The sequence below is a fragment of the Pinus tabuliformis genome, chromosome 3_2, assembly GCF_031772625.1.
Source record: "Pinus tabuliformis cultivar Carrire ecotype Pingquan chromosome 3_2, CPIR1, whole genome shotgun sequence".
Lineage (NCBI taxonomy): Eukaryota > Viridiplantae > Streptophyta > Pinopsida > Pinales > Pinaceae > Pinus > Pinus tabuliformis.
In genome coordinates, this window is record NC_142302.1 from 192368919 (window position 1) to 192386510 (window position 17592).

General features: G+C 40.2%; 1 protein-coding gene across 1 annotated transcript in view; it reads left to right on the plus strand.

The window, feature by feature from the left end:
* The first annotated feature begins 507 nt into the window (after nt 1-507).
* The window catches only part of PGM (phosphoglucomutase), a 119649-nt gene continuing 102564 nt past the window's right edge, over nt 508-17592 (plus strand). The window contains exons 1-5 of the mRNA XM_089416121.1: nt 508-1091; nt 5985-6050; nt 6149-6193; nt 6547-6639; nt 6741-6793. Coding sequence (XP_089272247.1) covers nt 825-1091; nt 5985-6050; nt 6149-6193; nt 6547-6639; nt 6741-6793 — 524 coding nt within the window. The 5' untranslated portion in view covers nt 508-824. The remainder of the gene's footprint in view (nt 1092-5984; nt 6051-6148; nt 6194-6546; nt 6640-6740; nt 6794-17592) is intronic.

Here is a 17592-nt window from a genome sequence, read left to right on the forward strand (position 1 = left end):
CTTATATTACTGATCTAATTTCATTTTAAATAAACCAATAACAATTTTTTTTATTATTAATCTATATAATTTTTAATTAACACAATACAAAATACTTAACTTAATTTTTTTTTAGCTATAATACTTAATATAAACCTATTACCATTGATTATAATACTTCAGCTTATATAAAAAAGCAAAGAAACAACCATCACAAGAAATGGATCAAAAACCTTTAAAACAAAAATCAAAATACAACTATTTAAACTAACATACAATCAAGAGTCAAGATAAATATTTTAATCATTAATCCACATCTTTTTGCTAATTTGTTGAAATTAACACCAGATTTTTCTCACCTTCACGGGTCCCAAAGAGTTTGAGATATTCGAAGCATCTCAATCATTTCACGGAGTCTACCATGAAAGGGTCTCCTCACATGCAACCTTTTTCTTTTCGTTTCAACTCATCGTTATGGCCCACCAAATAAATTTTGGAAGCGCTTCACGAGGCATGTGGGGAGTGGCTAGCAGTGGTGATTTTGTGATCAACAAATGGTGACACACAATGCAACCACAAGGCATGTGGGGAATGGCTATCAGTGGTGATTTTGTGATCAACAAATGGTGACACACAATGCAAACAATCTGAGAGGATCTCTCTTTATTCAATTTCATTCAATCAAAATCAGCTTCCTCATCTCCATCGATTCTCGGCTACCTTCACTTTGGGATTCTACCAACACGTGGCCTAACAAAATTGCCAAATATATCAGTGCTCAGAACCAGAAGCGAGTGGCATCGAGCGCAGAAGAGAGCAGAGCAAAGCGAAATAATACAGAGTAAATGGCCCTTCTTAGATACGGCTGCCCTCCCAGCACCACCTGGAGAGTCCTAGAACAGCCTTGGCATTCAGGGTGCAACAGCCATAGACATGAACTCAAATGCAAACCGCTCATTTACGTCTCTTCTTGGAGGAGGGCAAGGGGGCTACCGATGGCAGATACTGCCCACTGTTCAATAACCACAAGGAGGCATTCTGTTACTGTCAAAGCTTCTTCTTCCACTTCTTCATCATCGTCTTCTGCTATTGCAGATTCCGAGGGCTTCCAGGTAAAAGTTGGATTTTTTCCTGGCCATTACATTTTGGCAACCATGTTCTTCTCTGTATTTCTTTTAAGTATACCATTGATTGATTTGTGTTGAACTATGAATCGAACTCCACGTTAACAGCTTACATTGCCCCCGTTATTATGGAGGTAAGAGATTTGACTCCGTTGCACGATCAAAGCCTTTACAATTGACCATCCGGGGGTTCTCCCTCAGGCTTTCTACAATTGACCATGGGGTGATCCCCTTCCTCTGATGGATTTGTTGCGCCTTGATTAACTTGTGATATTCTTATTTTTAGATGAAGTTCAAATTGGCATGTTCAGTTAAATTTCAGCTTTACTAAATTTCAATTGGGCTATAGTTTTAAGAATCTCTCTCTATATCTGAATGTATGGAAACTGCTCAGTGCATATAAAACCCATGAACAAGGTCATGCTATTCCAGTTATTTCGCTGAAAGCCCTGTCACAAGGGCATGCTATTTCAATTATTTTGGCTCGTATATTCTCCCCAAAGGCTATAGAATTTGGCACAAGGGACAAACCGGCATGTTCAGTTAAGTTTTAGCTTTACTAAATTTCACATGGGCAATCGTTTTAAGAAACTTTCTCACTCTATGTATGTATGGAAACTGCTCAATGCATGTAAAACCATTGAACAAAGTCCTGTTAATCCAGTTATTTTGCTGAAAGCCCAGGCACAAGGCCATGTTATTTCAGTTATTTTGGCCCGCATAGTCAATATATTCTCCCAAAAAGGCTACGGAATTTCGCACAAGGGACAAACCCTGCCTGAAGGTTACAGAATCTGGCACAAGGTCCAAAGTCTGCTTGAAGGCTTTACATCATGTCATTGGTGATGAGGATTGAACCCTGGTGGAGGTTGTATGAGAACCTCACCTTTACCAAATTGAATATATATATATATAATATATATATATAAGCAGTAATATAAGCAGGAAGGAAATTTATATACGGGAAACCCAACGGCTACTTTCCCATATTTGTAGATGGCATTCCTAGTAAACCTGTCAGCAAAAAGCAGGAATATAGGAAGGAAATTTATATACGGGGAACCCAATGGATACTTTCCCATATTTGTAGATGGCATCCCTAGTAAACCTGTCAGCAAAAACTAGTGTGCCCAAGCTCTCGTCGGCATGGAAGTAGCCAAATGACCAACAATAGTGGTGACAATAGGTTGAGCTAATTAGAACCTCACTTTTACCAATTGAGCAACCACAAAAGAAATAACACACACATATATCAAAATCAAAATATGAACCATGGAAATAAGGTGAAAATTTATTAAACTGTCCAAATCTGTAAATCTTGTATATGATTTATACAAAGTGTTAGGGCCTTTTTTAAGGACATAATTCCAGAAAAAAGGTAGAAGAAGCCAAATGGTAAATATCGGGCTACAAAAATTTATCTTATATCGATGTTCCTGGTTTGAATTGAATTAAATTTTAGTAACTATTTAAGTTGAATTCTCATGCACCAGTTTCAATTTTTTTTTTTTTTTTTTTTTTTGGTTTTTCTTCCTTCCCTTGGCTTTTCGATAAAAGGTTTCTCATTTTACTAAATATACAATAAAGTTTATATTGTATTTTAATTTTATATATCAAAAATTGTCTGTCCACAGCCAGTGGCCACAAACATAATGCTGATATCTACCATTCCTATCACCAACACCAAATGTGTTGAAAATAGTAGCGAGAAAGTGATTCTTTGATTTGTGCCTTAATTCAAGGAGTCAAATTCGAGTTTCTTCTTTGTCATACTCGATTTCATAAAAATTAGGAGATTCCCTATAAATTAGGATGAGTTCCTATAATTTAGGAATCAGTCCCTAAAAATTAGGACGAGTTAGGATGCAGTTAACTGATGTGTTGAAATTGAAGGTCGAGTTCTTGATTTTCTAGTGTGAGTTGATTGAGGAAAAACACAAGTGATTGAGTTTCAAGTGGTTGACTTGAAATAGGACGAGTTGCATGAGCAGTTAACTCATGCTAACTCAATCAGTCACAAAATCATTCCTTAATTAGAAAATTCACTAATTTTAGCCATTAAAATTGCTTTAAAAGGAGGAACAAAGGCACAATTTATTCATTGTCTTGTGAGCTCCAGTTGGTGAGACAAGATAATAGAGCTCACGGGTTTGTGAACAAGTTGCATAGGTTTGTGTGTGTGAGCTTGTGAGAGAAAGAGTCTGCAAGAGAAGCTTGCGCACCGGTTGGTAGAGGGCAGCAGAGATCAACGGTCTTAGATCAAGCAGGAAAGACAAATGTGTCTTTCAGATTGAAACAACTGCATTTTGTAAGAGATCAATTGCTCAATTTTTGCTATCAATAAAATTCTCATCAAGCAGAGGGTTTTCCCAGTTGTGTTCCCAAGAAAAGCAATGTGTTTTCATTGTGTGATTGTATTTATTTCTGTTCCTATTCCGCTGCAAATTTTCGTAGAGAAATTCTGTATTTGTATGAAAAGAAAGTGTCTTTAAGATTGTTCATATTAGCAGATCAGAATTTCGTGAAATTCTACATGGGATCAGATCAGAGAATAGAATAAAGACCATCACAAGTTGGGAGCAACACATCATAGGACAAGAACTACCGAAGCAGCCTAAGAACAGTAAGTGTATGGACTGTTAGTGGCTGATTTGCAAGCCCTAGATCAGTCAAAGAGTTGACTATGTGTGGGCAGTTTTGGAGGCCCTGAGGAGAGTGACAATAGGGCTGATGTGTCACAGTGATAGGGTAGATTTGTGTGCCCTAGGAGCAGCATTCTGGAGCAGCCAGAATCTTGACAAGTGGGCATTCCTTGAAGTCCTCATGTACAGTGATCATTGAAGGACTAATGAGCTGTTAGGAGGTAGAGTTATGGAGCCCTAGTTCAGTGGGTTGCAGATGACCAAACCCAATAAGAGAGCAGATCCAGAAGACCCAATGAACAGACTTCTTAGTGGAGCTAGAAGCCTGCCAGTGGGAAGATCAGTGAACCAAAGTTCAATGACACAAAGGGAGTTGTGATCATTGATAGTGGCAGATTATGGACTCGTAGAACATGGTGCGAAAGAACAGGTCTTCAGATCAGGTTCCGCAGAAGAAAGCATGGAAGTCTTCTAGTTCAGAGGGAGCAACTGCAACAGTGGAGAACTTGGTAGTGTTGGAGACAGATCCTGGTGGACGAGGTTCTTCCAGGATCACCTTCCTTGCTAAGAGGAGGGAGTGTTGAAAATAGTAGCGAGAAATTGATTTCTTGATTTGTGCCTTAATTCAAGGAGTCAAATTTGAGCTTCTTCTTTGTCATATTCTATTTCCTAAAAATTAGGACGAGTTTCCATAATTTAGAAATCAGTCCCTAAAAATTGGGACGAGTTAGGATGCAGTTAACTGATGTGTTGAAATTGAAGGTCAAGCCCTTGATTTTCTAGTGTGAGTTGATTGAGGAAAAACACGAGTGATTGAGTTTCAAGTGGTTGACTTGAAATAGGACGAGTTGCATGAGCAGTTAACTCATGCTAATCCAATCAGTCACAAAATCATTCCTTAATTAGAAACTTCACTAATTTTAGCCATTCGAATTGTTTTAAAAGGAGGAACGAAGGCACAATTTATTCATTGTCTTGTGAGCACAAGTTGGCGAGACAAGATAATAGAGCTCACGGGTTTGTGAGCAGGTTCCACAGGTTTGTATGTGAGCTTGTGAGAGAAAGAGTGTGCAAGAGAAGCTTGTGCACAGGTTTGTAGAGGGCAGCAAAGATCAACAGTCTTGCAAATGTTTCAAGCTTAGATCAAGCAAGAAAGACAAGTGTATCTTTCAGATTGAAACAACTGTATTTTGTAAGAGATCAATTGCTTAGTTTTTGCTATCAATAAAATTCTCATCAAGCAGAGGGCTTTCCCAGTTTGGTTCCCTAGAAAAACAATGTGTTTTCATTGCATGATTGTATTTATTTCTGTTCTTATTCCGCTGCAAATTTTCGTAGAGAAATTCTGTGTTTGTATGAAAAGAAAATGTCTTTCAGATTGTTTGTTCTTATTAGCAGATCAGAATTTCATGGAATTTTCTACAACATGGCTGCCAAAAAAATAAATGTTCACAATAAAGGAAGCACAGGCTAAATAACAAGTGGCCAACAGCCAAAAGCGTCTGGGCAACTGGCTGGTGCACACTGCAGAGTGTCATACTCATGTCAAGCAGGTGCTTGGATAGTGCCCACGTTGGGTGGAGAGTCATTGCCCCAGTTTGCAACTTTAATTCTCACAAAGTACTTTTGTTGTGTGTTATAATTCCACATGTATAAAAATTATGAGAAATATGGCTTTTAAGGCATCACCTGCACGGAAGGCTTTTACAATCTGGCTGCTTGATTTGTGGTGCAACTTACAAGGCTTTGGATGATGTGAGAGCATCCTCCCTCACTGCAGTACTAACATCATTGACAATTTTAGTGTCACACCTTTTTTTGCCCTGTGTTGTTGCAAGCTAACTTACTTAAATGGCATATCCCTATGTTGGGGATTTGTTCCACATTTAATGCTCCTCTTCCAAAAAACTGAACTTAAGAAAGCTCTACAATAGTGAATGTAAAACTTGTTACTAGTGCAAAGTAAATTTTGACAGCATTGAAACGGCCCCTCATAGCAGCACAACCACTTAACTACTGAAGGATAGCTCTAGCTCATATAAGCAACATTTTCCAAAAAAACTACCAATGAGGTCACATTCCATGGAAGATGAGGTACATCTGCCCATAGTTTGGGTTTTGGGCCTATAGGTAACGTTCATCTCTTTTAGCCCTCATTACTGAACTATTTATTGTTTGCTTGAATATGTATATGTTGGGCATGTTTTGATCCAAGTTTCTTTTCTTAACTGGTTCACAGGTGACAGCAGTACCGACTAAGCCGGTAGAAGGTCAAAAGACTGGAACAAGTGGGCTGCGGAAGAAAGTAATTAGCTAGTTCCAAGCAAAAATTATAACTTTAACTCAATTTTTTGTGGCCTCATTCAAGTTGTTTAAACTTTATTTCAACATCTTGTGATGCAGGTTAAAGTTTTTATGCAATCAAACTATTTAGCAAACTGGATTCAGGTTCCTAATTTCTTTCCCAGCTTTGGATTTCATATTTACAATTCCAAGTACTTAAAATATATCAATCTAATATTTGGCGAAAGATGAATTTGATATTCATTGATTTTATGCATTTGTGCACATTATTTGGATTAACAAATTAGTATTTAAATAAAGTCATCCATCTTAACGTTTCCAGTGCTCTACTATAAAGCCTAATGCCTGTTTGTTAAGTTTACTTCCGAAAGGTAGCACCGCATCCTACTCAGTAAAGCGCTCAATCAATATATACCAAACGTAACGTAATTTCAACTAAGAGTATGAGAAAAGGACTAGGACATTAATAATGAAAAGTTTTCCTTTTGAATGGGTAGGCTCTGTTTAACTCACTACCACCTGAAGACTACAAAGGCGGGTTGTTGGTCCTAGGTGGAGATGGACGCTATTTCAACAAGGAAGCTGCTCAGGTCTGGTTCTTGAATCCATGTTCCTCAGGCTGTTGGACAATCATTGGAGCATTATGGGAAATTGTATAACTTGGTGAATTTTGGTTGTACTTAAAGTGCAGATCATCATAAAAATAGCAGCAGGCAATGGAGTAGGAAAGATTCTTGTTGGCAGGTAGTGTCTTCACTCGTCTCATGATTATTTCAGTGATGTTTGGAAGCACCTACGAGATTGTGCATTTTACAGTTCAAAATAATATAGTGTTAGAAATAAACTACTGGCAACATTTGTCATTAACCATGTTTCTCTTCAGACACTTGAATATTATGGATCCTTATCCTTGAGACAGTCATCTAATTCTCTTTAAAAGACTTTTTCATAGCAAGACATCACTTTCTTGGGGAAGTATGACCACTGTTACATTTATCAGCGATATATTGCTTATATAGCGAATCATTCCCCAAGCTGATGATATTGGCATTAATTATCGCAATAATTTCATCAGTTGAAATTATTGCAATAAGTTCAAAATGTTGCGATAATTTCAATGGTTACCACTAGTCAATGGAATTTTTCATTCAGTCCACATAAATCTCTCCTTATAGCAGGATTCTTGGTCTTTTAACCCTCAATTTGCAAAAGTGAGTTAGGGTATGGAACTCTGAGGATATTCTGACCATTTCCATCTAGAAAACAAGGGGAAATCCATTGTTTTCATTGCCATAATTCATCTCATGAGATACATTTATTTTCGTTTTTATGTGATTTTACATTATTCTGTCAGGGCTTATGACTCAGGACTCAGGACAGATATCATATTTCAGTATCAATGTGTGATTTATGATTTACCACATGACATCTTATATATTAGTTTTATTCTCATATTTATGTATCAATGTGTTGTTTGATGTCGTTGATGATTTAGATGTTCAAAAGATTGAAAAAAATGATTAGTTTAGTATTTTTTAAAGTTTCGTGTTATTTCTAGACATTGCCGATAATTTTTTTACTGGACCCTCGGCAATAAATTTGCTGAGACGATAAATGTAACATCGAAGGCCATTTTCCCTTCCTTAAAGCTTGGCAAATTGTTTTGCCAAATTTTTTCTAGTGCATTTTAGGAGCATCGGTTATCAACTCAGTGAATCTAATAATACAAAGAATTTCAAATTTTAATGAAAAAATATAGATATTCATGCATATCAATGTAGATCTAAACCATTAGACACCAAATATGCAAAGTTTGTTGATTTATATTGCATGTAAGGGTGCATATGGCAAACTTACATCGAGATATAAGTTCCAAGATTCATTGAGATATAAGTTATGGGAGAATACCTAAAAATAGAGGCTCTAAATGACCCATTGTTAATTTTAGGTATGTTCTATGCTTAGCGCAATCTATTTCAATTTTCACGGTTAGCTCAATACCTTTTCTAGATTGGCAATCACATCAGCATAATAGTAAATCACAGATAGAACATAAACATAAATCGCAGAAGACAAGCGAAGACAAGAGGACACAAGATGTGGCGCTAGCTAGGGACAAACCCCGATGTGGGGAAAGCTTTGATCAATTCTTTTTATATGTTATTCAATATTTCAGCACAGAGAGAGAGAGAGATAGTACATTTACAACAGAAGTCAACACTTTGACTTATCTAAATAAGAGCATAGATAATCTCTAAGTAGATGATACATGAGGTAGCTGAACTCAGTTGAAGACATTCTGCTTCAACTAATTCTCCCAGGTGATTCCATCACCATGCTGCACCTATCATTGTGCTGCTCCTCACTGTGCTGCACCCATCATCACCACGCTGCAACTCATCCTGCTTCACTAATCATGACTGTACCCATCACTGTACTGCATCATGTACTTGTTGTCCCATGTGCCATTGCTGCACCATGCTGTCACACTGCTTGTCCCAATGTTTAGCACTGGTGTACCTGCTGCCACACATGCTGTCCCAATGTTTAGTACTGCTGTACCTGCTGCCACACATGCTGTCCCAATGTTTAGTATTGCTGTACCTTGCTGTCATACATGCTGTCCCAATGTTTGCTGCACTAAGCACCATTGCCTAGCTGTCCCATTTTTCATGCTGTACTAAGCACAATTGCCTAGCTGTCCCATTTGGCATGCTGTACCATGTCATAGCTTGCTGTCCTATTGCTTTCTCCACCAAGTATCATAGCCTTGCTGTACTATTTGCTTTCTCCACCAAGTGATTTTGCTGTCCCATGTATCTAGCTGCCGACACATTGTACAAACGCTGCTCCAAACAGTTTATATACTGTTGTTTGTGACTGTTCTGGTTAGGGCACTAGGGCAGTCCTAAACTCCTCACACAGTCCTTGAACAACCCTCTGGAAAACTGCGACACACCCTCATGAGACACCTCCCCTAGCATGCTGCTGTTTTGGGCATGTTTGAGCCCTCAACCTCTCTATGCTGTCCCTGTTTTGAGGTGGTTAGGACTGCGGTCTACCACAGTTCCACGCTGTCACCTACAACCCACTCAATACAGGCTTTCCTTACCTTTTCATTGCCCCAAACAGACTTGTGATCACCCTTCTTCAACTCTGCCTCCAAACTCAGCTCCTCGGCCCTCTAACATCAACTCATTTAGCCTTGAACCAGACCTTAACTCCCTCGCTGCCTTGGCCTCTTCTTGTAAGATCATATGCTGCCCTTTCTTGCACCCAAGACACCTCAATAGACCTACATCTAGAGCTTGAACAAACATGCGGTTAGGGCTGGGCAGAGCTGCGTTTAGGGCAGATTTAGGACAACGTTAGGGCTGCTTTAGGACTACAGCTAGGGCTTGTTAAGGCCTCCTCCATAGCTATGATAAACTTCTTCCATGAGCTCCTTTAGGTCAACATAGATCCCTTCCATAGCTTCGCTGGCCTGTCTTCTTTGCTGCGGCTAGGGCAGCCTCCTTTCCTCCAACGTCTAGGGCTTCTTCCTCTTAGATTTCTCTCACACTAAAACCCAAGACAAGTGGAGAGAAATCAAGAGAGAAGTGTGTGTGAAATGACTCTCAAGTCATCTCCTTTTATACTAAAATGTTGAGCACATGTGGGGGTTATTTGGTTGCTGGCCGACCTTGACGAATTGTCTCATAACACAAATAAATTCATAACTCCACGAATACTTATCGGAATCGGATGATCTCTAGATCAATCCTACACCCCTCGATGAGAGGGATCAAGAAAAATATCAGCTGCCATAAATAAGATGACCCACATGGAGTTTGGCCCTAGTTGCCAATTTTAACACTCCCTCTCAACTAGGGAGAAAAACTGCATTCGTTGATCCATCTGCCAGACTGTACTATCTCTGCCATCAGTGCCTTGCATTGCTTTGCTTTGCTCTGCTCTGCTTAACCATGAAGAAGAAGAATTGATCGAGAATGTCTCATACCATTCTCTACTGACCCAAAGTCAGCTCCATATGAAGAGAGTGTGTCATACCACTCTTATTGATCCCAGATTAGTTCCAAGAGAGTGAGTTATATCACTCTTACTGACCTGAAGTCAGTTCCAATTGATCCCAGATCAATATCAAAAGAGAGTGTCTCAAACCACTCATACTGATCCCAGATTAGTTTCATTGATCCCACATCAATGGAGGTCATCCTAGCATAGGGAGTATGGTAGATACAATGATGCGTCCATCGATAGTACTAGTATGGTCCCTAACCCCATTTCGCTGCTCATTGGCCAGATGAGAGGTACTTCCCATGAGTTCTAGACTGCATGGGTAGGATGCCCCGACAGGAGAACCACTCATCCTATCCATAAGTCGCCACGGGGTATCACAGGGGAAGGCTGAACCATTCACCCTATACACAATGCACCATTAGGGGAGGGTGAGTCGCCCTATGGTCGGTTGTTGCTCCAAGAAGTACCCCAAGCCCCCCGGAGCTCCCAGAGCTCAATGCATGCATCATGTAGGACCCTCATAAGAGAGTCTCTCAACGACTCCAAGTCGTTCGGGAAAGTCACAAATTTGACCTTTCCCCGGGGCTTTGACAAAATGTCTGTGACCTGTACATCAGTCTCAATGCGATGGAGCCTCCTCGCTCATGACGTACCATATCCCAGATAAGGTAGTATCTGATGTCTATATGCTGGAGCAATCATAGAATATGGGATTCCTCAATAATCGAATCCCCCTCTGGTTGACACGGAAGATCACGGTGGTATCCATTAGGTGTACAAATAACTCACTAAAGAGCTTCCACAACTAGATAGCTTCACATGAGGTCATACTCGTAGCTATGTTTTCGGTCTCAGCGGTGCCTATAGCAAACGACTTTTGCTTCCTGCTCATCCAGGATATCGAGCAGAACCCAAAGAGAGTCAGCACCCAGAAGTGCTCTTGCGATCCTTCACATTGCCTGCCCAATCAACATTCGAATAATCATGCAGCTTCATATTTCCCGCAGTGTATCTCAATCCATGAGAGATTGTGCCTTGAAGATATCTCAGAAGATTCGTGGCACCAATCCAGTGAGGCTCAACCATATATGAGCGCATCATGCTAATTGCAAAACATATATCTGGACGGAAGTTCACCAAGAACATCAATGCGAATGAGTTTATGAAACTCAAAGGCTTTTCCCAAAACAGGTCCGGCATCCCTACCACATAACTTCTGAAAGTTAAGATCCATCGAGGTAGTCACGGGCTTGCAGTTCATCATTCTAAATCGGAATCCAACTCCCTCATACTTTTGTAACGAGAGGGTCTGCACCTGTCAAAAAGAGGTTGACCTCAGAAGGTGCCGGTATGAGAGGTCTATCATCCACAACCTTCAACCAATGGTTTGGATCAATTTCACTCCTAGTGAATCTCAGCTTTATCAGACAGCTATCAATCCTCTCATACTATGCCTGGGGTGTTTTGCTTCAAGCCATAGAGGGCTTTCTTCCACCTGCATTCATGAGATTCCCTATCGTGAATCTTAAACTCCTTGGGTTGTTCCAAACCTGTGGACCTGCTACACGAGGGGAATGGTCTCCTTGTAAGAATTTCCTTTGGTACATCTCAGACATGTACCTTCATGCTCTTCTTGAACTTAGGCATCCCTATCACCATCTGACTCACATCGGGTAGGGCCCCATAATAAGTAGACCTCTGGTGCTATAGATGAGATGTGACAACTGATATGGTCCCCAATGGACCATCCTACAACTTGATACAAATTGCCAACCTTGAACCCATGAGTAAAAGCATCTTTGAAAAATTCCTTTTTCAAACAGGTACCTTTCCATCGATGAATGCCACCCTGAAACCTTTGACCACCACGTTCTTCTTGCGATCAGGTACATACAGAGATTCTCGTAAATGAATCGAGTTACACTCATTCAATTGAGTGGTAACATTCCCTACACCCTTTCCGGGATAGGTGGCATTGACTCCAAGTATAATCCCACGATTGTTTCCATCTCTACCAAATTAGAGAGAGCACCCTTCTATCTGATGAAGTGCCTTGAAGCACTACAATCAATAAGCCAGATTCCCAAAGAGTCTGGAGGAGAGGGCCAATATAAGATAATGTTGCTTTATCTTACCAAAGACAACATTTGATTCTTCATACCTGGGGTTCCTTGCTTTCTTTGAAGAGTTGGTCGTTTCCTTGATGACTTGCATTACCTGTCATTCCTCCGATCATTGAAGATGTCCCTGGAATGATTGTTATCATCATCAAGTGATGTGTCCCTACCATTCAGACACTCCTTCACATAATGGTTGAACTTATTACAAACAAGGCATTTGCCTTTCCTTCCACCCTTAGATCCGGACATCCCATTGAAGTGATCTTTAGGTAGGCCATCAGAAGCTTTCGCTGCGCCATTCTGATAATGTTCTCTGCTTTGGCTTCACCCTCGGTGAGTTTGAAGCAATGTTGCACGAAGCAGGGACGAAGCGGGGACGTTTTTTGGAAGCGGGGACGCGGAAGCGTCATTTTCCAAAAATCTAGGAAGCGAAGCGTTTACTATATATATATATATATTTATATTTTTTTGCATTTATACTCAAAACAAACATCCCAAATACCATTTGTACATTAATGATTAATTATTCGAGCATCAACCATTTAGATGCATCAACCATCTAGAATCTAGATTCTTCTCCTCTTGTCTAGCCTTTGCCTCTACCTCGATTGTCTAGGGATATTAGTCAACATTGCCCAATTTTGATCAAACTACCTAATTCAAGGCTTAAAATATGGTAGAAAAAGCTTAACATGCTTGATCGATGATTTTGACTTGATTGAAAGGTAGTAATTTTTTGCTAAGGGCGTGCCACGTGACAAAGGAGTTCAACAGTTAACACCACCAACACTAGGGTACATATAGGGCTTGGTGCTTTTGATTAAATGCTAATCGCATACCTTCATACTTGATATAATCTAATGAAATGCCACAATCCCATTGATCCTGAATTCCTGAACACTGTTAAGTCCACTAAATTTTGAATAGGATATGAAATTCTATTTTCTCCATATGAAATCCAATGAGGCTGGAACCACTCTCAAACATCTTGAGTCATTTCATGGTAATGTTAAAAATTTAAGTAAAAGGATGAAAATGAAAAATAAAGGAGAATGTCACTTTTACTTCGTACGGAAGTGTACGGGAAGCGTATGCTTCCTCCTTCGAAGCACCATGCTTCCGATGCCCGAAGCGCCATACGAAGTGCGCTTCCGAGCCACACTTCCGAAAAGTCCAGGAAGCGGCAAAAAAAATCGGAAGCGCGCTTCCGACGAAGCTTCCTAGGTGCTTCCGCACAGGACGCGCTTCCGAGCTTGGAACTGGGGGGGGTGGGGGCGCTTCGTGCAACATTGGTTTGAAGAGGGATGAGGAACCCATTGAGCCTTTTTTCCTTTCCCAACTGTTTTCGGTAATTGCTCTTTCACTCTTCCCTGGGCTTTGTCTTCACCTCAACTCTAATACCATGTTAATTTTAGGTATGTTCTATGCTTAAAGCAATTTATTTCAATTTTCACAGTTAGCTCAATATCTTTTCTAGATTAGCAATCACATGAGCATAATAGTAAATTGCAGATAGAACATAAACATAAATCGCAGAAGACAAGCCAAGACAAGAGGACAAGAGGATGCAAGGAAATAGGAGCCAGGGAATGCAAGGAAATAGGAGTTGGGTCGAGTTCTTGCAAGGAGGTTTCGAGCTAAGTATTAGCAGTGAGAACAACTTTGTTTTCTTGTTGAAATAATTTGCCTTGTAAAGAATTCTGTTTGCTCAATTTTTCTAAATAAAATTTATTGGCAAGGAGAGCGTTTTCCCAATTGGTTTCCCTAGAAAAATATTGTGTTATTGTGTGACTGTGTTCTTTATCTCCGTGTTTCTTTTATTCTATTGCTTATCTATCATATAGAAATCCTGTGTTTTGGTGCAACGAATTTAGTTTCAAATTTGTCATCATAGCAGTGGTAGGATTTCAAGGAAAATCTACATGGTATCAGAGCAGAGATTAGCATAAAGACCATCACCAAAATCAGTTTGTGACCAGCGTAGATCAGTCAAGAAGGCTAGCGCTAGATTGTGAAGGAGAGCTATCCGGATAAGCAGGATGGCGTTCCAAGGATTGAGATCAGACTATTGTTTAGAGGGAGCCTCTAACTTCCTCTCTTGGAAAGGGAGGATCATGATAGTATTGGAGGATAATGGGGTGGGAGACTTTGTCAAGAACGCTATACCACCACCACAAGATCCCCAACAATTGACCCAACATACTAAGAATGATATCAAGCCCAGGGGGATTATTCTAGAGGGGGTCAAAGAACATATAGTTCCTCATATCCATGAGAAGAAGACAACTTTTGAGATGTTCAAAACTATTTTAGATCTATATCAGAGTACCGTTATGTTGAAAATGTAACTAGGTTCGATCTTCATAATTATCGTTGTACTTGTATCAATATGTATTTCGTGTAAAAGCAAAAAGAAGGAAAATAAATTATTATTATTATTATTATTTTCATTAGTCAAAGCATGTTGTTCATGCTTCTAGGGTTTATTGAGTCAAAATAAAATTGTCATGAGTCAAACAAATGTACTTGAGTCAAAGTCCCATTTGGACTATTTGTAAGAAAAAAAAATATTTTATTTTGAGTCAAAAGAGTCAATTTGTCACCCACAAGACCAAGTCGGCCTTGCCTGGAGAAGTCGACCTAGAAGAGGCACTTATTTACCTCATGGACAGCTATAAATAGAGGACACTTTGACCTCATTTGATCACTCTCACACATCATCGATTTATGTGCCAAATAGAAGAAGAAAAAGAGCGAAGGTCAAGGAGATAGAAGACAAATCAAAGGAGAAAAACTCAAATTTTTGCTTGTTTCTATTCACACGTGGGAAGGCGCTAGGGCAACTCTGCGAATTGCAGATTTGAAATTTTGTGTTTGACTAGACTTGACAAAGTTTGACCAAGTTGACTTTTGTTGACTTTGATTTGGTTGGAGGAGATTTGCAGGAGGGCTGACTTGGTTCTTTGTGGAGGTCGAGGTCTTGGTCTTGGGTCTTGGATATCTCACTTTGATCTGATTCTATAAGAAGAGAAGTTGTTTGGGTTTCCCCCCTTGTGGGGTTTTGCCCTGGATTGGAGCCTACATCTTTGTGTTCTTTGTCTCTTATGATTTTCATGTTTTATATGTTTTGGTAATTGTTTGAAGAAAAGAACATAATAAAAGATCTAAGAAACCAACAAGAAAAGAACATAATAAAAGATATAAGAAACCAACAAATATTCACAAGCAATTATCAGGTAAGAGAAATCAACCCTAATTTGCTATCCTATTGGTTTCTCAACACAATGATGCGAGGAAGCTTGCTCTTAAGGAAAAGCTAAGGAGTATTTAGATGAGACAAGGAGAGCCCATTGTCACATTTTTACGAAGTTCACTCAGGTTTGAGATGAGCTAGGTGGTGTGGGTGTCATTATACTTGAGCAATACCTTGTGTGTTTTGCTTTACTAGGACTTCATAAGTCTTGGTATGGTTTCCAGGATGCTATCAGTGGTAGAGAGATTTTTACCAGTTGGGAAAGGTTGTGGACTAATTGCGTTCAAGAAGAGATCCAAAGAGGGACGAGATATGGTAGATCAACAAAGACCGAAGATGAGGAGAATTTTGCTCTTGCAGGTAAGGCCAAGGGAAAGAAAGGCAAAGGGAAGGCCGAGTCCAGTTAGAAGGGTGAGAACAAGAAGAAGGATCTGAGCAAGATCAAGTGCTTCCATTGCCATGAGTTTGGGCACTATGCTACTAAGTGTCCAAATCAGAATAAGAGGTCTAGTAAGAATCATGTGATTGCATCAGCTGAGGTAGATGGGTTTGCTTCTCAGTTTGAGAAATATTTCTCATTGATAGCTTGCATGGCAAGCTCAGTAGGGAGCAACACGTGGTATATTGATTCTGGAGCCTCCTTCCACATGACTGGGAATAGGGAGTATTTCAGCCAGCTGAAGGAGAAGGACATGCAATTTCAGATCGAGCTAGGAGATGATGACAATTACACATTTAGGGGAGTTGGTACTATCATCTTTGAGAGGGAGTCCGAGAGTCCTCTCCATCTCAGAGATGTTCCCAGGATTGAAGAAGAACCTTGTTTCAGTAGCTATCCTTGAGGATAAGGGATATGATGTCAAAGGTAAGGCGTACCTCAAGCACGTAGCTTCTAGAGCAGTGAAGTAGATAGGTGTGAGGGTGAAGAACCTTTACAGGTTGCAGGTTGAGACATGTGCAACCTTGAGCAACAAGGCAGGTGGTGAGTAGAGTAGAGATGTTGGAGAACTTTAGCACAGGCGCATGGGACACTTGCATCATGGGGTGTTGAAGATTCTTCAGTAGACCGCCATAGGATTACCAACGTGCAATTTTGATCAGCATGATGTGTGTAAGGGGTGCACGCTTGGCAAGTATGCCAAGACTTCCTTTTAGGATCGAGACAACAGAGCTGAAGGGATTTTGGAGCTGGTGCATTTAGATGTATGCGGGCCCTTATCTTCTCCGTCTCTTATGAGACACATGTATTATGTTACTTTCATTGATGATTATTCTCAGAAAACTTGGATATTTTTTATGAAGAAAGATGAGGTCTTAACTAAGTTCATGGAGTTTAAGGCCTTGGCAGAAAACCAGACTAGAAAGAAGATAAAGGTAATGAGGAGTGATAATAGTGGAGAATATGTCTCCAATGCCTTCAAGGAGTTATGTGCGAAGGAGGGCATTAGGAGAGAGCTGATAGCATCCCATAACCCTTAGCAGAATGAGGTGGCTGAGAGGAAGAATTGTAGTATTGTTGGAGCGACCAAGGCCATGTTGCATGATCACAGATTGCCTATGTTCTTGTGGGCAGAGGCATGCAACGCTGCAGTATTTCTTGAAAACTAGAGTTCACACAGTTTTCTTAGTCGAGTTACACTAGAGGAGGCTTTCATAGGCAAGAAGCCCGATGTTTCACACTTCCGTATCTTTGGCACAAAAGTTTATTGGCATGTGTCCAAAGATAGTAGGAAGAAGATGGAGCCCATAGCAGAAAAAGGGTATTTTTGTGTGATACAGTGAGATAGCTCAGGCATACAAGGTGTATCTACTAGGACTCAAGAAGACGGTTCTCAAGCGGGATGTGAGGTTTGAGGAGTCCAGAGCTCTGAGGGAGTCCTTAGAGCGAGAGCAAGTTGGAGTACCTGAGATGGAGGAGCTACTCGCTCCCAAGGAGGAGCCTCAACTAGGATCACAGATTGAGTCTTAGCCAGGTGGCAAGAGGCCCGCTCAATAAGATCCATAGTAGGATGCAAAGTAGGATGATGAGGAGAAGAGACTAGGATGAGAGCAGGCAACCACTCAGTTAGAGACTCCTAGCACAGGGAGGAAGAAAGCCAAGTGGGTCGAGAAGTTGATTCAAGAGGCCCAGGAGCAAGTTGAAGCTCCTA